The sequence below is a fragment of the Elephas maximus genome, chromosome 10, assembly GCF_024166365.1.
Source record: "Elephas maximus indicus isolate mEleMax1 chromosome 10, mEleMax1 primary haplotype, whole genome shotgun sequence".
In the NCBI taxonomy this organism is placed as follows: domain Eukaryota; kingdom Metazoa; phylum Chordata; class Mammalia; order Proboscidea; family Elephantidae; genus Elephas; species Elephas maximus.
The window spans coordinates 12839602-12864890 of NC_064828.1; the positions used below are offsets into that span (position 1 = coordinate 12839602).

Below are 25289 nucleotides of genomic sequence, written 5' to 3' on the forward strand. Positions count from 1 at the left end.
TTATTTGTAACTATTTGGTATTTACATTTGAGGACACATGTACTACACAACAAAGAGAACAATGTAAGGATATATAAGGAAACGATGTAAGTATGTGTTAGGAAAACAAATCTGCTCAACAGGGTGGACAAAACTAAAAGATGAACTCAATGCCGAAAAATAATTTTAGAGGATCGAGTAACCTGTAATAACAACCAAAATGACTTACTGATAAGCGCAGTGATATTATGTAACATGCTGAAGTATTAGGAGGGGTTATAGAGCCATGTTTTCTAAATAAATAAAGCCAAGTGTTTTTGTTCTAAATATACTTCTGATCAGAATCAGATCTTTAAACCCGTAAGCCCAAATGAAAGCAATGTTCTAGCCTCAACCCGCTGTATTTCTGGTAGAAAGAAACTTTGGGAGGGTACTCATTTAACCAGTGGCAGGTTACTATTTTCTTCAGACCATCAGCACCTTTAACAATATAATTTATTGCAAATAAGAAATGCTTGAGGCAGCTTCCCCAGGAATCTCTGAGGCAATTCAAGAACACAAAGTCATGCAATTATTTTTTTCCATCTAGCACAGAAAAATACACCACACTCTTATGGTTTATAAATAACAGCCAGTCTGGTCTAACCAACAACCTTGGCAACAGTACATCTTGTTAAGTTCAGAGACTCCGTTTTGATCCAGAAAGCATTCTGGCTCCATTTGAAAAGCAGACATCAGCCCTGGCTGTGACAATGAGAGATGGTGAGAGAAGGAAAGTACAAAGGAGCCTGAAAGCTCATAATTCAAGTGCACTCTGGGTAAGCTCCTTGATTCTGTTCATGCAATGATCAACGGCGCTAATGAGTAAAGGGATCCAACTATCTTCTGGCTGAGGGGACACATGACTTGCTCTGCAAATGGAATGGGGAAAGAAAAGTTAAATGTATGACAGTGTCAGGGAAAACCCTAAACCCAAAGGGAGCACAAAGGAAATTATAAGGAAGGAAAGTTTCTTTGCAGAAGCTCAGCTACTGCACAATTTAAGTTGAAAGAAAATCCCACACCCACTTTCTTTCACTCCATGAAATGGGTATGGAAGTTACGAATAACTGGAGGCAAATCTAGAATAATCTCAAAGAGTTATTTGGGGTGAGGTCCTCATACTCACTCTGTAATTTCAAGTGCCTTCTTTAAAACAGATACAAGTTTCGCAGACTAGAAGAGAAACAGCAGTTAATCACTCTGAGCCCTACCATACCGAGAGAAGGAGAGCTAAAATATTAAAATGACCCAAGCAACACAAATCATAAAAAAAGAACCTTGAAGGAACTAGGCAAACACAAGAATGCTGATTAGGTTATGGTGGGGGATTATGGATTATTTTCTATTTAGCAAAATCTTTTATAAGATTTTGGGTTTTTTTTGGTTGTTGTTGAGGCTATATAAAGCAAAACATACACCAATTTGACAGTTTCTACATGTACAATTTAGCGACACTGGCTACATTCTTCAAGTTGTGTAACCGTTCTCACTCTGAGTTGTTCCTCCCTCATTAACATAAACTCACTGCCCTCTAAGGTTCCTGTCTAATCTTTCCAGCTGCTGTTGTCATTTGATCCCATAGAGATAGATCTTAAAAGAGCATGATGCTCAAGGCAGACTTTTTTTTTTTTTACTAGTTAAGGTAAATTATTGTTTGGTTTTAAGATGACTTCAGGGGATATTTTTGGTTTAAGGTTTAAAGATTATCTCAGTATCTACTCTTTTTTTTTTTTTTGTCATTGTTGTAAATACATCTTTCACACAACTTTTGCATACAACTTACTGACAGCAATTAAAATAATCAGCTGTGCAACCCTATCCTTAATAGTTTCAGGGGTTCATCCACCCTTCATGGTTCCAGAAAGCCTAGAGTCCATGTGAATGTGAAATTTTGTTCTACATTTCACCCCCTTTCATCAGGATTCTTCGATAGAATATTTGATCAAAATGTTCAGTAATGGTAGCTAGGCACCGTCCAGTTCTTCTGGGTCATGGCAAACAAAGGAGGCAGTTATTCACGGAGGCAATTAGCCACACATTCCATACGCTCCTCCTATTCCTGACTCTCCTTCCTCTGTTGCTCCAGGTGAACAGAGACCAATTGTTGTGCCTTGAATGGCTGCTTGTAAGCTTTTAAGACCCCAGGCACTATGCAACAAATTAGGAGGTAGAATAGAACAACTACACATGTTATCCGGGCAATTAACTGAGATGGTCCATGAAACCATGACACTAAACCTCCAAATGAATGAGCCCAATCCCATGAGGCCTTTGGTTGTACATAAGAAACCTCAGCATCTACTCTTTTTGTCATTGTTGTAAATACATCTTTTGTACAACTTTTGCCAATTCAACTTTTTACAGGTGTACAATTTCTTGACAGCAATTACAATAACTGGGCTGAGCAACCCTACCCTTAATCAATGCAATTTTTCCATCACTGTTAACTCCCCTTTCCCCCCTCCCTCCCTGCCCGTGGTAACCACTAATAAACTTTGTCGTCTATACATTTTCCTTTTCTTAGACTTTTATATAAGTGAGGTCATAAAATATTTATCCTTTTGTGACTGGTTTATTTTGAGCAGCACAATGTCTTCAGCTCCAACAATACTGTAGCATGTATCAAGACTTCATTTCTCCTACTGGCTGAGTAGTACTCCATTGTATTTATGTACCACATTTTGCTTATCCATTCATCTGCTGATGGGCATTTAAGCTGGTTCCACCTTTGGCTACTGTAAATAGCACTGCAGTAAACTTTGGTGTACAAATCTCTTTTTGAGTCTCATCCTTCAAGTCTTTTGGGTATACACCTAGGAGTAGAAGTGCTGGGTCATATGGTAGTTTGACTTCTAGTGTTTTAAGGAACTGCCACACTGTTTTCCATAATGGCTGTACCTATTTTGCATTCCCACTAGCAACAGACAAGGGTTACAATTTCCCCACATCCTCGCCAACATTTTTTTTTTTTTAACCTTAGCGATCCTACCCAAAAACCCAGTGCCGTCGAGCCATCCTAGTGGGAGTAAAATGGTATCTCATTGTGGTTTTGATCTGCATCTCTTTGATGGCTAATGACGCTGATCATCTTTTCATGTGTCTGGTGGCCATGTGAATGTCCTCTTTGGTGAAATGTCTATTCAAGTCCCTTGCCCATTTTATGACTAGGGTATTTGTCTTTTGTTGTTAAGTTGAAGTTTTATATATATTTTAGTTGTTAGATTCTTGTCGAATATGTGGTTTCCAAAGAGATTCTCCCAGTCGGTAGCTTGTCTTTTCACTTCTCTTGTAAAGTCTTTTGATGAACAAGTTTTTAATTTTTATGAGGTCCCATTTTGTCTTTAGCTGTTTGTGCTATTGTTATTATATCAGATAATCCACTGTTGAAAGCTAGGCCTGACAGTGTTGCCCCTGTTGGTTCTTTTACGAATTTTATGGTTTTAGTATGCACACTTAGGTCCTTAATCCATTTTGGATTTCTTTTTGTGTATGGTGTGAGGCATGGATCTTGTTTCATTTTTCTGCATGTGGAAATCCAATTTTCCCAGCACCATTTATTGGAGACACTCTTCTTTCCCCATCGAATGGACTTAGCACCCTTGTCGAAAATCAGTCGATCATAGATACGTGTGTTTATTTCTGGACTCAATTCTGTTCTATGGGTCTGTCTATTGTTATACCAGTACCAGGCTGTTTTGATTACTTTAGATGCATTAAAAAAACCAAACCCATTGCCACTGAGTCGATTCCAATGCATAGCAACCCTACAGGACAGAGCAGAATTGCCCCATAGGGCTTCCAAGGAATGACTAGTGGATTTTAATTGCGGACGTTTTGATTAACAGCTCTTAACCATTGTGCCGCCAGGGTTCTATAGCTGCCATCGTATGTTTTAAAATCAGGAAGTATGAGTCTGACTTTGTTCTCTTTCAACATTAGCTACCCAGGGCCTCCTGTCATTGCATATAAAGTTGAGGATTAGTTTTTCTATTTCTATAAAGAAGTCTGTTGGAATTTTGAACAGGACTGCATTGAACCTATAGATCACTTTGGGTAGTATTGACATCCTAACAACATTAAGTCTTCCAAGCCATGAACATGGAACATCTTTCCCTTTATTTAAGGCTTCTTTAATCTCTTTCAGGAAACCCTGGTGGCGTTGTGGTTAAGTGCTACAGCTGCTAACCAAAGGGTTGGCAGTTCAAATCCGCCAGGTGCTCCTTGGAAACTCTATGGGGTAGTTCTACTCTGCCCCATAGGGTCGCTATGAATCAGAATCAACTTGACGGCACTGGGTTTGGTTTGTTTTTTTGGTTTAATCTCTTTCATCGGTGTTTTATAATTTTCACTGTGTAAGTCCTTCATGTCCCTGGCTAGATTTATTCCTAGGTATTTTATTCTCTTAGATGCAATTATAAATGGAATTGTCTCCCTAATTTTCCTTTCAGATTTCTCATTGCTGGTGTATAGAAACTCACCTGATTTTTGTTTGTAGACCTTTGTACATTGCAACTTTTCTAAATTCCTCTATTAGCTCTAGAAGTTTTCTTGTGGGCTCTTTGGGATTTTCTGTATATAGCATCATATCATCCATGACTAGAGATAATTTTACTTCTTTTCCAATCTGGATACTTTTTATTCCTTTTTCTTATTGCTCTTGCTAGGACTTCTAATATAATACTGAATAAAATATAACAACAAGCATCCTTGTCTTGTTCTTGATTTCAAGGGAAAGCTCTCAGTCTTTCTCCATTAAGTATAATGTTGGCTGCTGACTTTTCATATACGCCCTGAATAATACTGAAGCATTTCCCTTGTACTCCAATCTTCTTTAGGGTTTTCATCAAAAAAGGGTGTTGGATTTTATCAAATGCTTTTTCTGCATCCATAGAGGTGATCATGTGGTTCTTTACCTTTGTTCTATTGATGTGGTATATTACACTGATTGATTTTTTAAGGCTGAACCAACCCTGCATTCCTGGAATAAACTGCACTTCATCATGGTGTATGACTCTGTTAGTATGGTGCTGGATTCCATTTGCTAGTATTTCATTGAGGATTTTTGCATCCATATTCAAAAGAGATATTGGCCTGTAGTTTTCTTTCCTTGTATCTTTGCCTCGTTTGGGTATCAGGGTTTTGTTTACTTCATAGAATGAATTAAGGAATATTCCTTCCTTCTCTATCTTTTGGAAGAGTTTAAACAGTACTGGTGTCAATTCTCTACATGTTTGGTAGAATTCCCCAGTGAACCTGTCTGGTCCAGGAGTTTTTTTTTTTGTTGGGAGGTTTGTGATCAATGATTTGATCTCTTCACTTGTTATGGGTCAGTTGAGACTGTCTATTTCCTCTTGAGTCAGTTTGGGTAGGCTGTCTGCTTCTAAGAATTTGTCCATTTCATCTGGGTTTTCCAGTTTGTTGTCATACAGTTGTTCATAATATTCTGTCATGATTTTCTTTATTTCTACTAGGTCAGTTGTAATGGACCTCTTTTGCGGGTTTTTTTTTTTTTTTTTTTTGCATCCTCTGTCAGTCTGCCTAATGTCTGACAATTTTATTGATCTTTTCAAAGAACCAACTTCTGGTTTTATTGATTCTCTCTATTGTTTTTCTGTTTTTGACTTTATTTATTTCTGCTCTGATCTTTGTTATTTCCTTTCTTCAGGTAGGTTTAGGCTTAGTTTGCCCTTCTCTTTCTGGTTCCTGGCGTTGATGAGTTAGGCTGTTAATTTGAGATTTTTCTTCTTTTTTTATGTAGGCATTTATTGTTACAAGTTTACCTCTGAGTACTGCCTTCACTGCATCCATAAGTTTTGGTATATTGTGCTTTGATCTTCATTTGACTAAGAAATTTGTGATTTCTCTTTTGATGTCCTACCTGACCCATTGGTAGTTTAACAATGTGTTGTTTAATTTCCATACATTTCTGTATTTTCCAGGTTTTTTTTCTTATTGATTTGTAGATTCACTCCATTGTGGTCAGAGAAAACACTTTGTATGATTTCAATCTTTTTCATCTAGGCTTGCTTTGTGACCTAAGATTTGGTCTATCCTGGAGAATGATCCATGGAGTACAATGTATACTGTACTGTTCTGGGGTGGAGTGTTCTGTACATGTCTGTTAAGTCTAATTGGTTTATAGTGTCACTCAGGTCCTATGTTTCCTTGTTGATCTTATTTCTAGATGTTCTGCCCGATACTGAAAGTGGTGTACTGAAGTATGAAGCTATTATTGTAATACTGTCTAAGTCCCTCTTCAATTCTAACAGTGTTTTATATATTTAGGTGCCCCAGTGTTGGGTGCATATATACCTGGGATTGTTAAATCTTCTTGATTACTTGACCCTTTGATTACTATGTGTCCATCTTTACCTCTTCTGACAGATTTTGTCTTAACATCTTCTTTGTTTGATATTAACACTGCCACCCCATCTCTCTTTTGGTTATTATTTGCATGGATTATTTTTTTCCATACTTTCACTTTCAACCTGTTTGTGTCCTTGGGTTTAAGGTGTGTCTCTTGTAAACAGCATATAGTTGGATCATGTTTTTTCTAATCCATTCTGCCACTCTCTGCCTTTTGATTGGAGCATTTAGTGCATTTACATTCACTGTAATTACTGATACGTAAGATTTTTAAAATAAAAAGAACAGAAAAAGGAAGAATGTAATCTCAATTTCTCCCAACTGTTAATAGCTCAGAATATAAAGCAGAAATGACTGATTTTTTAAAACCCTATATAGAATTTTAAAAGCATCAATATCAAGATAACATGTGAATGTACATATGCCACCAGTATAAAATAAGACACATATACAGTACATATTTTTAAATCAGTACAGTAGATATTATGTTAGGGATTAACTGACAAAGCACATGGCTAGAAATGTTTATTTATTAGGAAATCAATTTTTAAAAAGTTAATGCCCAAAAGAATCCTATTCTACTTCAAGGTGTTTGCACATTATGAAGATAAATTTGATGAATTTAATTTCCACCATCTAATTTATCAAATATTATTAGAACTTATTAGTTTGATTATAAAATCTAAGCCACCTGGAAGCTGTCCTTCTCTTTCCAATAACATTAGGGAAAAGAACTTGAGTTTATAAAAAATAAGAAAACAGAACTCTCTAGCAAAGGGCGCAGCAATTAAAAGAAAAAAACAAAATCACACTTTTAAAGAGGTTGGCCCAGTGTGGTGAAATCAAACAATATGTTTATATTAGAACAAGTATATTTCTGGAACAATTATTTCTGCCTAGACTAGAAATTAGAAACTGTGTCTTCAGGTTGAGAAGTTCTTAAAACACTGTGGTAATTAAGACTTCCATTTCTAAGCTACATTTTCTAAGGTCTTTGGGTTTTTCTAAAAGAGTTGCCCAAGTAGTTATGGAAGATAGCACTATTAAAGCTTATGGCTATAATAATTCAGCTTCAGCAAATATTTGTCAAGCACGAATACATGCAAGAATTATCAGTTACTTTGTACTTTCATCCAAATGTTAGAAATAAATATGTACCCTATAGCTAAGAGAAAAAACTAGTGATTAAGGCAATTCTACTGATTAAGTCTGTAGCTATTCCCTCAAAGCAGGCACTTACGTTGATTCGCACAGTTAGGTGGCACACAGGAGGATATATGCTCAGAGCCAAATCATCCACACTACAAGCAGAAAACAAAAATCATCATTAACAAAAAAGGGAATAAAACTCAGCTGGGTGGTTTCCAATATACAACTGAGGATGTGACTAGTGAGAAAATGACTGTCTCAGAAATGCCTTAAGTTGGACAACCAGGCAACCAATACGCAATCAATTCAAAGAGTACTTACTGAACACATGCCCCATTTCACTAGGAAGCTGGGGTGGGGGAAGACTCCCGTGGTCACAGGAATGGACATAATTCAGTAAAAATGTTCAGATCCTGAAACCATCAGTTTAATAATGGACAGACGTAAGGTTCATCACAGGAAGCTAAAATCACTGGGTAAAACGCACCTTTACCTTTACTCTGGTGGGCACTACTTTAACCAAATGATCAAATTTAATATCAACAAAAATGAGGCAAACTCTCATGGATAGGAAGACTCAACATTGTGAAAATGTCAATACTACCCAAAGCGATCTGCAGATACAAGGCAATCCCGATTCAGATTCCAAGAGAAACCTTTAATGAGATGGAGAAACAAATCGCCAACTTCATATGGGAAGAAAAGAGGCCCCAGATAAGTAAAGTATTATTGAGGAACAACAACAAAGTGGGAGGCCTCACACCACCTGATCTTACAGCCTATTATACAGCTATAGTAGTCAAAATAGCCTGGTACTGGTATAGGAACAGAAATGAGAAGCCAGACCTAAATCCATCCATCTATGAGCAGGTGATATTTGACAAACGGCCAAAGTCCATTAAATGGGGAAAAGACAGTCTCTTTAACAAATGGTGCTGGCATAACTGAATGTCCATCTGCTAAAAAAAGAAAAAAGACCCACACCTCACATCATACACAAAAACTGACTCAAAATGGATCAAAGACCTAAATATAAAACCTAAAATGATAAAGATCATGGAAGAAAAAATTAGGGACAATGCTAGGGACCCTAATACATGGCATAAATAGAATACATGCCATAACTAACAAAGCACAAACACCAGAAGAGCAACTAGATAATTGGGAGCTCCTAAAAATTAAACATTCATGCTTATGAAAAGACTTCACCAAAAAAGAGAACCCACGGATAGGGAAAAAAAATTTGGCTATGACATATTCGATAAGGGTCTAATCTCTAAAATCTACAAAATATTTCAAACACCTCAACAACAAAAAAAGACAAATAATCCAATTGAAAAATGGGTAAATGATATGAAGAGACACTTCATGAAAAAAGACATTCAGGCAGCTAACAGACACATGAGGAAATGCTCCCCATCATTAGCCATTAGAGAAAGGCAAATCAAATCAAAACTACACTGAGGTACCATCTCACCCCAACATTACTGTCACTAATCAAAAAAACAGAAAATAACAAATGTTGGAGAGGTTGCGCGGAGATCGGAACTCTTATGCACTGCTGGTGAGAATGTAAAACGGTACAACCACTATGGAAAAACAATACAGCACCTCCTTAAAAAGGTAGAAACAGAAATACCATATGATTCAGCAATCCCGCTCCTAGGAATATATCCTAGAGAAAAAAGAGCCATCACACAAATAGTCATATGCACACCCATGTTCGTTGCAATATTATTTACAATAGCAAAAAGATGGAAATAACCAAAGTCCCCAACAACAGATGAATGGATAAATTATGGTGCATACACACAACGGAACACTATGCAAGGATAAGGCACAATGATGAATCCGAGCAACATCTCACAACATGGATGGCATTATGCTGAGTGAAATAAGTCAATCACAATAGGACAAATATTGTACAAGACCACTATTATAGGAACTGAAGAAAAAAGTTTACACACAGAAAAAAAAAACCTTCTTCGATGGTTACGAGGGTGGGGAGGGAGAGAAGCAGAAATCACTAACTAGATAGTAGACAAGTATCAACTCTGGTGAAGCGAAAGACAACACGCAACATAGGGGAAGTCAGCACATCCTGACCAGGGCAAAGTCAAAGTAGTTTCCTGAACACATCCAAGCACCTCGAGGGACCAAGCTACTGGAGGTGAGGGCTGAGAGCCATAATCTCGGGGGATATCTAGGTCAACGGGCATAACATAGTTTATGAAGAAAATGTTCTATATCCTACTTTGATGAGTAGCACCTGGGGTCTTAAAAGCTTGCAAGTGGCCATCTAAGACACCCCTATTGGTCCCATCCCATTCAGAGCAAAGGAGAATGAAGAAAGTAAAAGACACAGGAAAACATCAGCCCAAAGGCCTAATGCACCACATGAACCAGAGCCTCTACCAGCGTGAGCCCAGAAGAACTGATGGTGCCCGGCTACCACCACCCATGGCTCTGACAGGGTTCACAATAGAAGGTCCCAGAGAGAGTGGGAGAAAAATGTAGAACAAAATTCAAATTCACAAAAAAAGATCAGACTTACTAGTCTCACAGAGACTGGAGGAACCCCCGAGACTATGAACTGAAACTACTCCGGAAGTCCACCTTCCAGCCAAAGATTAAAACAAACAGCACACATAAGGAACATGCACCTTAGTTCAATCAAGTAAAAAAATTTTTTTTTTCAATCAAGTATACGATGCCAAATGGGCAACACCTGCTCAAAAGCAAAGACAAGGCAGGAAGGGACAGGAAAACTGGACAAGGGGAACCTGGGGTAGAAAGGGAAAGGGGGAGAGTGCTGACACATTGTGGGGATTGCAACCAATGCTAAAAAACAATTAGTGTATAAATTTTTGAATGAGAATCTAATTTGTGTTGTAAACTTTCACCTAAAGCATAACTGAAAAAAAAAAAGAGAGAAGGGAAAAAAAAGACCAGGCTTACCAGTCTGACAGAGACTGGAGGAAACCCTGAGACTATGGCCCCCACACACTCTAACTCAGAACTGAAAGCACTCCCAAAACCCACTTTTCAGACATAGACAGGCCTATAAAGCAAACAGTAACACATGTGAAGAACATGCTTCTTAGTTCAATCAAGTATACGCGACCAAATGGGAACCTTCTGCCCAAGAACAAGACGAGAAGGCAGGAAGGGACAGGAACTAGTCGAATGGACACAAGGAACCCAAGGTGGAAAGGGGAGAATGCTGTCACATTGTGGGGATTGCAACCAATGTCAAAGCAATATGTGTATAAATTTTTGAATGAGAAACTAACTTGAGCTGTAAACTTTCACCTGAAGCACAATAAAAAGGGGGGGGGCGGGGGAAGAGGGGCAAACTAACATCCCCAGTGTGATGCAATGAGAAACACAAAACATTCAACTATCTGTTATTTTGGCAAAAAAGAAAAAAAATAATTAACCTAAACAACCACATGAATCCAGATTGTTGGATGCACTACAAGACAACTGACCTGCACACTCTAAAACTGTCAATGTCAAGAAAGACTAAAAAGGACAGGGAGACTAGAGAGATGACAACCAAATGCAGTGTGCAACCTTGACTAAACCTTGGATTAAAAAAAAAAAAAGGCTTTACAAGACATTTTAGAGAGAACTGGAGAAATCTGAATATCAGATAATATTATTGTACTCAATATTAAATTTCTTAGATGTGATAATTATATTGTGGTCATGTAAAAGAATGTCTTTGTTCTTAGGAGATACATGTTGAAGCATTTACACGTGAGACATTATTGATGTCTAGGTGGTGTAGTGAATTACTTTGATATGGTCCTTCATGGTCTTGTAACGACCACAAAATGACTGAGTGAGACTATGCAAATAATGTGTTTGTGGCCCACCAAAGGGACTGTGAAGCCTGCTAATGATGCAAATAAGGTGCATGGAACCCTTGTGGGGATGTGACCATACAAATAAGGTATACAGAACCCTAACAAGGGGACTGGTCAGTTTTACCATCCTGCTAGGCTTAAAATAAGCCAATCCCAGAGGCTGAGAGAGGACCTCACTACTACTACCAAGAAGAAGAGCTGGGAGCAGAGTTGTGTCCTTCAGACCCAGGGTCCCTGCACTGAGAATCTCCTAGACCCGGGAGACAGAGAGCTGTAGCACCTGAGATGGTGCAAGACAGCATGGCAGCAGAGAAATGGCAGCAGCATAAGACCAGTTTAAGATGGTGCTGCGGGGTTCCCAGCCCACTAAGGAATGAGGCAAAGCGGGTGTGCCTACCCACAGAGCGAGAGAGCTGAGCACCTTTGGGCCAAGACTTACTGAGTGGGGTGCCTCTGGGCACTTACTGGCAGAGCTAAAGAGCTCTGTAACATGTGCCCAAGCAGGGCAGAGGGACCACGGGGACAATGGGGTGAGGTGCTGAGAGCTGAGAGGTCTGCCTGCAGGCACAGCTAAGAAGCTGTCCTGACTGAAGAACTGTATCCTGAGTCACTCCTGATCCTGAATTGTAAACTGTTACTTCTCTAATAAAGCCCATAACTGTGAGTATAGTCTGTGAGTTCTATGTGGCCATTGCAACGAATTATCGGACTGAGCAGAGCAGTAGAGAGCGCTGTGGGAGGGACAGCTTGTGTCAGAACTGGTAAAATGGCTGGAGGGTTGGGGTATGTTTGATCTGCACCTCACAGGAATTGGCCTTGGGTTGATTCTCTCTCCTACCCCTTGGAAGTCAGACTAGGAGGTCTGATGCCGCCATGCCATTTCTACAGTCTGCAGCTTATTCTCAACTGGTCTAGGGGAAAAAAGCACATCTATCTATTAAAAAAATAAAGCAATATAGAAAAATATGTACACAATTGATGAATCTAGATGAAGGATGTATGGGTGAGTACTTTTTCAACTTTTCTGTAAGTTTGTATATTTTTAAAATAAAAAATTGGGGGAAAACCTTGGGGTGACAGTACAAGCTGAGATCAGAATACTGTTGCTCAGATGTCTCAAGTGGGGTTCAGGCTTACCTGGGGCTGATCTCATCAGAAATATCCACAATGTCATCCAGCTGGGCCACCTGGTCTTTCTTCCCATTCTCTGCCACTGAGATCCGGATTTTCTTCAGGCTGGCTTTGGATGCCTTCACCAGTGCAAGGCATGGGACTATGAGCTCCTGATCTTCCTCTGACCAGTATACATCCCGATTGTTTGGAAACCCCAATGCATCTTCTTCAGCATCATTATGGCCATCAGAGTCCACCCTATGGTCATTCACTAAGTTGTCCTCCTCATTCAAGAGTCCAGAGTAAGGGTCACATTCTTCCACAGCCTAAGACATATGGTGACATATGTGAATTAAAAAAAAAAAAAAAGGCATATTATATGTTCAGACTACACCTGAGTTGTGCAAAAACCCCAGGCAGCTTCTTCACTAATGGCTATAGGGTTGCATCACTTTACAAACCCTGCTCTCAGTCTCCTAGTTCAGCAACAGAACAAGGGAAGCGGTACTGGACATATGTTGGCATGGGATGGGAGACGGGAGATGGGAGACAGAGAAGAGTGAGGATGGCACCTAGGTGGCCAATGCTCATCTCTTTACAATCAATTCTCATTTACTAGACCCCAAGTTGCCTTCCAATGACCAGCAAAAACAGAGGTCCCCTCACCCGCTCCATTTCCTCATGTGCATCCTTCACAAAATTCACACTCTTCGTCAGCATTAAAAGGGCTGCGGCTTTGTTATCTATGAGTGAAAAATCAGAAGCACTAGAATTAGAAGAAAAAAGCAACAATTAAGACTGCAAAGAGAAACCACTGAAAGAAGTGCCAAAAACAATCAACGAGGGCCACGGTTTAATGTAAAATTCATCTCACACACTCTCCCCCTCACCGGTATGCAGACAGGGGGCTAAAAAGCTTTTCTTCATTCACCCCAAGAAGAAATAAAAGGATCACGTGATGTTTCTCATCATGGTCCTCTGGGACAAACACTCCCTTTGGCCTAGCTCGCTGTACCTCATAAATGCCCCAATGTGTCTCCAGATACCACTCCTGGGGCAGGACCAGGAAAACAAACCACATTTGTTCAACAAGAAACAGAGCCACAGTAAGAGGGAGTTTGAATTTAGAAGTATTGGCATTAGAGAATAGCAAAAAGTATTAATACCTATTTTCTGATGTTGGCGATACACTATATACATTTCACTAAAATCCTTGTGTCAGTCAAAATACATGCATGTCACAAAGCTGGAAGCCAGATGTGAAGAGGTCTCTCTTCTCTGGCTAGCATTCAGTGGCCCACTTCCCACTGTCACCCACCTCTTGGTATCCGAGGCACCTGCTGACAGGCAACCCAGACAGTGTTGCAGAAAATAAGGTCCTTGTTCTCGGGGCTGGAGAGAGGAATCAATAAGGATGTATCAATGACCTAGGTTCCTGTTTCCTAAAAATCTCCTTCCTGCTGGTCACTATTTTTAGCTATCAGTAATTCTGCTGTTGGATTGAGTTTTTTCCCTCCCTGAAGCAAGGAACCCCATTAGGGGATAGTCCAATCTGTGGCAGCCTTACCTCTGGGAGGGAGTGATGAGGAGCGCTTCCACGAGCTGCGTCATGCCATCCACAATGTCCAGAATGCTGCCCCGTACCACCTTTCGCAGGGTGATTCCTAGGCCGAACCCAGAGAATAAGCAGCCCTGGTCTTTCAGAAGTCACCATCTGTTTCCCCAGAGTCTAAGCATTACAGAACTATGAGGTAACCCACATGCTTTAACTGGAGTGCCCACCATAAAACTCAGGTCTTATTTACAGCCCCATGTCATTTTCTTATCTAATCCTCAGTGCTGGTTTCCAAAGGACATCTGGAACAAGTCCTTCCATCACAGCATGTATTCATTCATTAGGACAGCAGTCCCTTGACAACTGTGGATGAAACACTGGAAGTCTAAACCATTTGTGGGTAATCCTGAAGATCTATGGTATGCATACTTATTTATGTTTTTGCAAAGGCAATAGGTCCACAAGCAGGGCTAGAGGGCACTTAACCCATGAGGGAGCTTGGAAAGAGGGTGTGATATAATATGGGTGGAGGAGAGTAAGGATGGCATAGGACTGGGTATGGGGCTGAGATGCAGCCAGCAGCTCTGTGGTTAGAACTGGCTGGACAAGGAAGAGCCAGTGAGAAGAATTAAAAGCCTTAGAGTCAGGCAAGGCAGGGGATATTGGGAGTGACAAGGAACACAGCATCCATACCTGCTTGTTGGTAGAGGTCACTTACCAAACCAAACCAAACCCAGTGCCGTCAAGTCAATTCTGACTCATAGTGACCCTATAGGACAGAGTAGAACTGCCCCATAGAGTTTCCAAGGAGCGCCTGGCAGATTCGAACTGCTGACCCTCTGGTTAGCAGCTGTAGTACTTAATCACTATGCCACCAGGGTTTCCAGAGGTCACTTATGTTATTAAATTATTCGTGACTGCATCTTATGAGGGAATGTTACATGCTCAAATTGGGGTAAAGGTAAAGGTCTCATGACATAACCTGTCATGTCAGCAAAGATCTACCCTACAAACTGAATGCTATGTGTACTTAGTGGCTTACTCACCCTGACCCTTGGGAAGCGAGTAGTACACGGCAATAATTGCCTCAATGGCAACACGAATTAGCTCACAGAACCTCTGGGTTTCCTATAAGGTAACAGACCAAGTTCAAGACGAAAACAGGAAATGGATTAGATCAACATGGTCAATGTATCTAATGTGGAGGACAGCAGACATCTGTACAGCATCATCAAATATCTTCTGAAATCATACCGTGAGTAAGGTCTTGTGCTATACTCATCACATACCAGAGAGGAGTTAGCTAGACACCAGACTCTGGGCAAACAACTCAATAAAACATTAAGAAACAGCAGGAAAAACTTATCTCTGAACTCTATAGCTCAATATAGTAGTGATCTGCTGTGAAGTACTCACCATATCTTAGACCAAGATCTGGCAAACTATAGCCCACAGGCCAAATCAAGCCTACTGCCAAGTTTTGTAAGTAAAGTACAGTAAAACCTGCAAAAGCTGGAACCTGTGTAAGGTGGAAACCTGTCAGAGAGGAAAACTCAATTTTTTTCCAATAAACCAAGCGAGAGAAAAGTGGTAAGGCTGCACCCTGTGAAAGGCAGAAAACTTGCAAGGCCTAGAAAAACAAGGCAGTCCTGTTGAGTTCTGGCTCTGACAGGTTTCACTGTATTACTGGAACACAATTATCTACTATTTGCCAACTCCTGTCTTAGACCATTATATCTCCCCACCCTCATTCTCTCCTTTGTTTTAATAGAATCACATGGACTCAGCAATGTTCAATGTTGACTCTCTTCCTCTAAAGCAGTCACTGGCTTTCTCCTACCTTCCTTGTCTTCACTTAATCTGCTAAGTTCTAAGCCCGTGCTATGCCAGGTGTGGCCCACAGGTTGGTGCCAATCCACAAACTGTTTATTACCAGTCCAGGATGATATAAATACAGTGATTGAGAATAAGTATTTAGGCACTTTCATGGCAATTTGACATTGTGTAACATCCAAGCACACAGTTTTCTAAAAATATCTATCAGTCCATAATGGGTGATATTCCTCATCTGAATGATCGCTGCTCAAAACCACGAGAGCTCATTCAACTCCGTAGTTTTCAGTGTATCAGTATTCAGTGTATTTTAAACTACAGGACTAAGATGCTGAGATTCCTTATATATGTCGTTCAAATAAAACCAAATTCTAAATTTAAATTTTCACCCATGAGTAAAATCACTGTACTGAGCATGTACAGAAAAATAGTTCTATGTTGCCTCCTCATGGGATCTTACTAGCTATGAATTTTGGCAAGTCCTAAGTGTATATGAAAGAAAGGAATCTGCATATAAGAGGAAAAAAGGTAATACTGCTAGTTCCTTTGATAGAAATATTGACTTTCTTCCACGAAGCTTTTAAAGTGCTGTACTCCGAGTCATCCCGTTTCCTCAACACAGATCTCTGAGGTATGAGGAGGGGGTTTATCATTGTGGGTTCAGTGAAAGAATGTATCATTTCAAAGCATCGGAGACTGAAACTACTGACCATGAGAATGAAGTAAGTCAATGAGTATGCCACTTTTAAATAATCTTACCCCCCAAATAGGCATACTTAGCTCTAGAAAAACTGGGCATACCTGGTCCCAGCCTACATGTTTATTTTCATTAGTTTTATAATATAATAAAGTGTTAAAGTGTATAATTCTTTGTTCTAGTAATGCCACTTCTGGGAATTTTTTTTCTACCAATATGCATACGCACACACAGATTGTACCAGGTAATTCACCACAGCACTCGTTATAGTTACAAGTTACATTTGTGTAAAAAGCATGTGTACATGAATGTGTATATGCACAGAATAAATATGGAAAAATACAAAAAGAACTGGGGGGGAGGCAAAAACGAGAAACTGGAGTTGTGAGATATAAACATTTTAGCATACTTTGATATCTTTTTAATTTCATACCATATACATGTTACTAATTCAGTATAAAAAATTAAAATAGTTCAGGAAAACTGGATGAATGGAAACAGGGAACCTGGGGTGGAGAAGGGGAGAGTGTTGACACATTGTGGGGTTGGCAACCAACGTCACAAAACAATATGCGTATTATTTAATGAAAAACTCTTTGCTATGTAAACTTTCACCTAAATCACAATAAAATAAAAATTCAAAAAGGGTTTTATGTAGTACAGCAGAAAAGATGTAGCTTTGACAACAGACAGACCCCAACTTAATCCCGGCCTCACTGCTTATTTACCCTAACATGAGCGTCTGAGCCTGCTTGTTCATCTGTCGGAGGAGGGCTATGTATGTGAAAACACCCAGCAAGCTGTAAGTGCTTTTTTAAAAAAGTTATCAGAAATGAACGAACCAGGCTGGACTTTAAATTGAACCAATATTTAGAAGACCTGTCTACTCCCCACCATGTAGCGCACCTGGCAATTTTACGCGCATTGCCGTATTTGGTCTTCACAACAATCCTTTAAGGTAAGAACTGTAATCCCATTTGGCAGATGAGGGAATTAAGTCCCCTGGCTTGAGTGTAAAAGGTGGGAAGGAGGCAGCACAAGGAAACTGGGGAAGTGAAGCCCACCTGTGGAGACGGCAGCGGAAGTCTGGAGAAGGCTGTGGTCAGAGTCGTGGCTTCGCTGGCCACTTTCACAGCCGCCTCGTCTGCAGGGTGGAAGAGGAGGCAGGTGCCAATGTGTTAGTGCCAAAACAAGGCTGCAGCTGCTCGCAGACGTCAAAGACAATGCGTTCCCTCTTCACCCTTGCCGGCTGAGGCGTCTCAAAAACACCTCCAAAAATCACTGCCGAGGAAGGGTAAGGAGAGGTACCCCCACGCTGAGGATACGGCGGGGGAGCGTGGTCACCTCCCTGAGGGAGAGTGGGAGGGAAAGGGGTTGGGACGCAGCTCAGGGTGCAGAAGGGCCCAAGGATAAACGGAAGAGGTAAGGGATGGGGACGCCAAGACTAGCACTCACTGAGTCTCCTCCAAAACTTCTCCCGATTGAACTCCTCGGTGGTCTCCTGCGCTTCGCCGACTTGTGGGTGTGGCGCGTGGGGGCCGGGCGGGGGCAAAAGAAAAGCTGGAGTAAGCGGAGCCAGCTCTGCCCCCCACCTCCTCCGCCCCGACCGCCGCCACCGCCCCAGCCTGCTCTCTCCCCAGTCCCAACCCGCCTGTCATCGCCCCGCAACGGCGTCAGCTCACCCCGCACTCCAGGCATGAGCGACCGCAGCTCCACTGCCAAGTGCCGGAGCTGCTCCAAAGGCGGAGCCAGGGTGGGGAAGGCGGCTGCAGGGGCAGCTGTGCTTGCCATCTCAGTCGCTTGCCTGGTGACTACAAACGTCGCCACCGCCGGTACCAGAGACGCACTGCGGAAGCCACCCCACTTCCGGGAGCCACAAACTGAGGTCCGCTTCCGGCAACAACCCTTCACGCCCCGCCCCGGGAGCGCTGCCTCGCCCCTATCACTTCAGAGGCCGAGCCACGTGTCCACGTCAGCAGTCACTCTCCGAAGACAGGCCCCGCCTTCCTCCCGCCCCCAGGCGCCAGGCCACGCCTCCTCCCGCTGCCTGATGCTAAACCGCGCCCGCCCCTCCCCGCCTAAGGCCAGGCCACAACACGCAAGAGCCATATTGATTCCTCATTGATTCATTCATTTATTTGATTAACTGAAAACACCCCCGACTAAGGAAGCTGAGAACCATAACCCTGCAGGAAAACAGGGCTAGGAGCTAACATCTGAAGGGCAGTTAGGGTCAGGTCCAAGTTCCAAGTTCCCTGCCCCTGAAGTGGCACCTCTGGCAACTGCTGAGTGCCAAGCACTGTACTAGGTGCTTTATGTGGGGTAACGTAAACACCCTGGGCCTCAGATGCTCCCATACATACACCCAGCCTGTGGATCCACCCTGAGGATCTCCTAGATTAGGGCTTTCTCTTCACAAAGGTCAATCAACCTTTTGCATTCTTGAGGAAGAAAGAAATCACAGCATTAATTAGAGATTTTCCTCCAGTCCATTCTGCAGCAATCAGTAGTGGGTAGTCCCTTTAACTCCCAGGTGTCCAAAAAGCTGCAGCTCCACGAAGCTCTGCCACCAGCACTGGCTCTCCACCTGCTTCACTAGAGGTGGAGCTGAGCTGGGCCCAGCTGCTCATGGGGAGGCATGGCCTTCAGGAGCTCAGGTGGCTTTTTAACTGCACAATGAAGGTTCCAAGCTCAGTGGGGTTCAGTGTCCACACACAACGAATGAGAATGGGTGTCAGCAGTGTCAACCAGGTCCGCAAAGGGGAGAAGAAAAAAGCTAGGGTGCCATACGTCACGTGAAGGAAGTAGCAGGAGTAGACCTGCCAAACGTACAGTAGTAGCATAAGTAGGTGAACAGGTACAATTTTCAAGTATTTTCCTTGGTGGAGATGAGATCTGAAGTTGTGACCAAAGCACCGCTGCAACAAGCTCCAGGACAGGTAAGTCATCAAGGGGATGTTAAAAAACACCAGCTGCAAAGAGGAGCAGAGGAGAACCATTAGCTTTCTACCACGCCTTGGAGGGGTAGGTATCCTTAATACATTATTGGTAGCTCCCAAGAATGTTGCCTTTTCTCTTGGGGTTAGTTAGTTCTCTGATTCTCTCCTTTGATCACTTGCATATTATACAACAGTTCACTTATACTATAGTTAGTTTTGTATTTGCCTGTGTCCTTTTGTTCATCTTAAAGGCAGGTGTCATTTATGTTGAAATCTCCACTACCACATAACAGCAGATACTCAATAGAGTTTAAGTTGAATTGAGTATGTGTATGTGTGTGTTTATACTCATGTGTACACACACACACATATATATATATATATATAGGCTCTAACTTTTTTTTTTTTTTGGTTGATGGGAACTTGGGTATCAGTATTTTTTTTCCTTATCTCTATTTGAGGCGGCATGAGTGCTGGAATACAAATTAGAAGCTTTAATACAAGCTTAGGTGCTGTTACGATTCATTCATTTATTCAAAAAGTAATTACTGGGCACTCATTATGTGGAAGGCACTGTACTACGCTCTCAGTTTTGGACACATGAGTGAGCAAGTCTGAAAAGATCCACTATGGAGCTTACATTCTAACAGGGAGAAGAGAGACTGAAAAAAAAAAAAGATAACTGGTTGTGGTAAGTTCAATGAAAGAAAGAACTGGTCATGAAAGTAACTGGGAGATGACCTCTCTGAGGCCTGAGGACAGGAATGAATCAGTGGAGGGACATGCATTCCAGGCAGAAGGAACAAATAAAAAGCCCAAAGGTGGGGGAGGCCTTTAAGGCCAATGTGTCTGGAGAATGACCAACCAGGTGTAGATTGGAGCAGACAGTAGGGCCCAGATAATGTCACTGCTCTGCTTAAAGGGTTATACTCTGAGAAGTGAGTGAGCTGATTCAGGTCTTAAAAAGATCACATTGGATGCTTTGTGGTGAACTGACAGTAGGGGAGCAAGAGCAGGAGTAAGAAGAGCAGTGAGGGGTCAGTATAGTAGCCCAGGGAAGCCATAATTATGACTAGGTTGGTGGCAGCAGAGATGGTGAGAAGTGTATAGACTCACGGTGTATATTGGAGGTAGACCAAACAAGGTACAACTTGCTGATGGACTAGATATAGCACATGAGGGAAGGGGAAGAACTGAGGATACACCCTGGAGAAACTGGATGAATGGTGGCGCCATTTATTGAAATTGGAAAGAACCAAGAGAGGAACAGGTTTGGGGATGAAAATTAAAGGTTCTATTAGAGACATAATATTGAGATGTCTGTTAGACATCTAAGGGAAGATCTGAAATGACAGTCGAATATACAGGCACTTGAACTGCAGAGAAGAGGTCTAAGCCAGAGATACAGATTTGGGAGTCATGAACCTGTATGATGCATAAAATCCATTTATTAGTGTACTATTTATTAAACTATGAATGTAAACATTTACAAAGAGAAAGAAGTCTTTTGGCAAAGTTCTGGTTTTACTTGGTAAAAGAGTGCTCCCGAGATCCAGCCTCCATCTACATAATGGAAACTAAACTGGACCTAGGACCTTCTCACATATACAATGCTGCCATGCAGGGAATGTTCTAGCCTAGGCTCAGTGTTTGCTAGGCCAAGGTCTTGCCTATTTGACTGTCTCCAATCCTGCTCATCTTGTTTTACTGCCCTGGTATGAGGCTTTGAACTCATTGTGAACCATGTTTTTTGATCTCTTCCAAAACTTCAGATTACCACCTCAGATTCTGGTCCAGGTACAGTGGTTAAGAGCTCGGATGCGAACCAAAAGGTCGGCAGTTTGAATCCACCTGCCACTCCTTGGAAACCCTGTGGGGCGGTTCCACTCTGTCCTATAGGGTTGCTGTGACTTGGAACTGACTCAGTGGCAACGAGTTTGGTTTTACCTCATTAAACAAAAAACCAAACCCACTGCTGTTGAGTTGATTCCGACTCCTAGTGACCCAGTAGGACAGAGCAGAATTGCCCTATAGAGTTTCCAAGGCTGTAAATTGTTACAGAAGCAGACCGCTAGGTAGAACGGCTGGTAGGTTCAAACTGCCACCTTTTGGTTAGCAGTCAAGCATTTTAACCACTGAGCCACCAGGTCTGGCTTGTTGGTCTAGCGCCATCAGATGAGTAAAATAAAGAACTAGGTAAATACTTTTGAAATCTGTTTATGGAGATTTGCTATGGGTCAGGGCTCTTTGTGTGTTTTAAAGGACTCTTAATCCAAATGTATACCTAATCTATCAGCATTTCCCATGCAGGTACCCTGCTAAGACACCATGGGAAAGCCCAGGTCTCGTTTTTGCCCAGTGCCATTTCCATTGGATAAATAAGCCACTTTTCTTGTGTGTCTATTTTTACTTTCTTCTTCCTGAAACATTTTCGTTCTTTATTAATCATAATCAATTTTGATTTAGTGTGAACTCTATCATTTATTCTACTATTAGACCCTTATTTCATCTTCTGTCAATGAAAAAGCAAAATGAAACAAGTAACAGCAACAAAAATCTCTTTCACCTCTTACAAATCCTGCCTTCCAAAAATCTATTTTAGATGTTTACAAGAGAGTGGTGGAAGAAAGCACTTAGGAAGCACTCTAAATACAAACAGAACACCAGTTATTAAAGACTGCCCTGACTGCAAAGTCGGAAAGATGATCCACAGCATTTCATTTCAGATTTGGGGGGTAATTCATAACTGTAATGCAATTAGTCCAACAAGGCCAAGATGTTCTTAAATTGCATTTCCAACTTCTTACCTGGAGAATTCCAACTACAAATGTTAAGCTGCCTTGTAGGAAATGTCCATCAACAAAGATCCCAAAAGAAAAGCAGCAACCCAATTTGCCTGTAATGATTTCACCAACAAACCATGGTCCTAAAAGAGGCAATGGATAGGAAAGGAGATTATATAATTATGACTCTGATTACATACATCTATGAGATGCATTACAGGAATAATGAAAAGATATGAGACTACTTAAATCTATAAGCATTTTATTTGCCAGGCTTTTCTTCTTTGCTAATCTCTGTGTTGCATCTGATGTCCTAACTATCCATCTAAGTATCTGCTCCCTTCCTCCATATTTCTCTGGGTTGTAAAAGCTACACCGGGAATAGACATGTAAATGTAGATTCCAGAAACAGATTGGAGCACATTTATTAATTTTGGAAGGTTTTATTGCAATAATAACCTCAATATAAAGCACTATCATTTTCTTTAAGAAGCAAAGAGATATTCCACAGAAGCTTATTTTCCAGATAATTGAGATTTACTCCTTTAACCAGTGAAAAAATTTTCAACTACTTTTTGATGAAAATCTTTCTAAAATATACTTGTATGTACTTCTCATTCTCATTAACATAATGAATGTATTTTAATCTTTTCTTGATGACCCACAGTCATTACTGTGTACACCAACTACGTACTTAGGGTTAACGTATACAGAGTTTCACTTGCTTCTTTAATTTTTCATCTGGAATGCCATGCTGACTTTTCAGTCCCCTCTATTAATTACTGGCCCTTCTCAGGGTGCAGTTTCAGGGAACTACTGTATTGTCAATGAGTGGTAATGGACAGTCAGACTTCCCTTCTCAAAATGCAAATAACCATTTGTTGGCAAGAGTAGAGCTCAGCTTTTAAAAGTCATATGCAGTTTTCTCAGATACATATTACAAAAACTCCTTTAGAGAGATTAGCCTAAAAAAAGTGTTTTATCTTCAAGTTTCAATTTTTACAAATGGAGCAACTTCTGCCCTTTATTGTTTTCTTTTCCAGCCTAAGAACCAAGCCACTTGCTTTGCCTCCTGGTGTAAGACAAGTGTCTCAAAAAGCTTTGGCCCATCTTCTAACGGAGAGCTGACCTCCAAGGGGGAATGTGCCAGAGCTTGTTACATAGAATTGTTAAGTGTCATATTTCTAACTTAACCACTTCCTGTTCTCTGGTGGGAGATACTAATGAGCAAAGAAAAGTCCAAAGGTGGAATAAAAGTATAAAGCAAAGACAAAGACAAAGACTAGGCAACAAACAGACTAATTTACTCCTAATTGTTTTTTTTTTGTCACCAAAGAAAACTAACAAAAAGCCTAAATAAGGTTTACAGTGCTTTCTGCTTCCGTAAGTGGCTAAGTGACTTCCTAAGTCTTGGGTATAATAATTAAAAATGCAACAAAAGCACTTACATATGCCTGAACTCATTGTTCATCTCAGTTTCTCTTTTTTGAGCTGAGTTTTTGGAACCACACATTAGTAGATACTCAGTGAACCACACACTGGTCGCTATGCTTAGTGCTGGGCATGGAGTGAACAAGACAGACAAGACTCCAGTGGCTATTCTAATGGGGGGACAGATGATAGACAAGGTAATCCTCATAAATTCTGAGCAGGGTAATGAGGGAAAAAAACGTGATGAAATGGAGGGAGAACTTTAACGTGGTCAATGAGGGCTGTCCTGAAGAGGTTGCATTTAAGCTGAACTATCTTCTATTACATTTCTACACAAATACCAATTCTTTAACTGTCTTCTCTGTACCCTTACGTTAACTTGGTGTCCACTCAAAGTTCTTTAGACATATTAGGAAAAAACTCTATTTCCCAAGACTATGTAGGAAATGACTTAAGAAGGATCCATGTACTGTTCATTACGCCCTCAGGAGCCCAAATAACTCCATGTCAAAATGTTCTATATATCCTTTGGCAGAATTCTCTACAACCTCAGGTTTCCTAATTTACTTACCCAGCGCTGTATATAGGTTCAGCAACAACACAGAATAGTAGAAGATATTTATTTTGCTCAAGACATGAAGGGAAAATGAGGTCAGATTTATAAATCCTGGAGGTCCTAAACAAGATGAATTTGAAAAATCCAGTGAACACATACAAAGTTCAATTTCTCTGTAACATTTTCCAGAATACTTCCATGGGCTATTTGTTATATATTCAGCAAATCCTTTGTTATATGGTAACTATGTACAGATGATCCCACTTTAAATTCAGTAGTTGGTAGAAATCCTAGTGCGCCAATTCACTTAGAACTGCGAGGATAGAAAGTTCAAAGAAAGGGTGTGTATGTATGAGACTGAGTACAAGAAAGAAATACCTGCCAGAGGACTATGCTACTTTATGTTCATGTAGGTTTGAAAGATAGTGATGTGCTGAAAGGATGATCGAGTTTCTGTTTTCTATGGGATTTAGTATCCAAATGTATAAATTTCCCTAAGGCATATCAAAATATATCAAAGGAATATCAATGTGTCTTCAGTCTAATCTTTTGTTATTGTTGAGAATATACACAGCAGAACATACATCAGTTCAACAATTTCTACACATCAGTTCAGAGACTTTGATTACATTCTTCTACTTGAATTATTCTTCCCCCATTAACATAAGCTCACTGCCCCCTAAGTTTCCTATCTAATCTTTCGAATTGCTGTTGTCAATTTGATCCCATATAGATAGATCTTAAAAGAGCATAATGCTCAAGGCAGACATTCTTTACTAGTTAAGCTAAACGGTTATTTGGTTTTACAAAGACTTTAGGGGATATTTTTGGTTTAAGGTTTAAAGATTATCTCATGGCATTAGTTTCAGGGGTCCATCCAACCTCCGTGGCTCAAGAAAGTCTGGATTCTGTGGGAATTTCTTCAGTCTAATCTTAAATATTAGTATTTGTCCAATAATCCTTTCATGTAACTG

At 40.8% G+C, this 25289-nt stretch overlaps 2 protein-coding genes across 5 annotated transcripts in view; both read right to left on the minus strand.

Annotated features, from left to right (window-relative positions):
* Positions 1-456: 456 nt before the first annotated feature.
* CCNDBP1 (cyclin D1 binding protein 1) lies at positions 457-18489 on the minus strand. The gene is made up of 11 exons (XM_049898160.1): positions 18289-18489; positions 18062-18121; positions 17671-17750; positions 15123-15204; positions 14089-14185; positions 13840-13913; positions 13188-13264; positions 12546-12847; positions 7628-7688; positions 1148-1194; positions 457-890 (listed from the first exon to the last, which is right to left on the minus strand). The coding sequence occupies exons 1-11, from the start codon at positions 18395-18397 to the stop codon at positions 776-778; spliced, it is 1104 nt and encodes a 367-aa protein (XP_049754117.1). The 5' UTR covers positions 18398-18489; the 3' UTR covers positions 457-775.
* A 236-nt stretch (positions 18490-18725) lies between these two features.
* The window catches only part of TMEM62 (transmembrane protein 62), a 36000-nt gene continuing 29436 nt past the window's right edge, over positions 18726-25289 (minus strand). For 3 of the 4 annotated variants that reach the window (XM_049898198.1, XM_049898200.1, XM_049898201.1), the window contains 3 exons: positions 24331-24435; positions 22353-22471; positions 18726-19578 (listed from right to left, as the gene is read on the minus strand). In XM_049898198.1, the coding sequence (XP_049754155.1) occupies positions 19252-19578; positions 22353-22471; positions 24331-24435 (551 nt within the window). In that variant the 3' untranslated portion in view covers positions 18726-19251. The remainder of the gene's footprint in view (positions 19579-22352; positions 22472-24330; positions 24436-25289) is intronic. The other variant, XM_049898199.1, reaches the window with a different exon arrangement.

What these genes read in the sequence shown, in the direction of transcription:
- CCNDBP1 (XM_049898160.1), bottom strand. Translation starts at nt 18,397, where the DNA reads ATGGCAAGCACAGCTGCCCCTGCAGCCGCCTTCCCCACCCTGGCTCCG. An exon ending in CTCGCTTCCCAAGGGTCAGG is followed by an intron (nt 14,186 to 15,122) that starts GTGAGTAAGCCA and finishes GGTTCGGCCTAG; the next exon opens with GAATCACCCTGCGAAAGGTG. An exon ending in AAGGCACTTGAAATTACAGA is followed by an intron (nt 891 to 1,147) that starts GTGAGTATGAGG and finishes TTCCATTTGCAG; the next exon opens with AGCAAGTCATGTGTCCCCTC.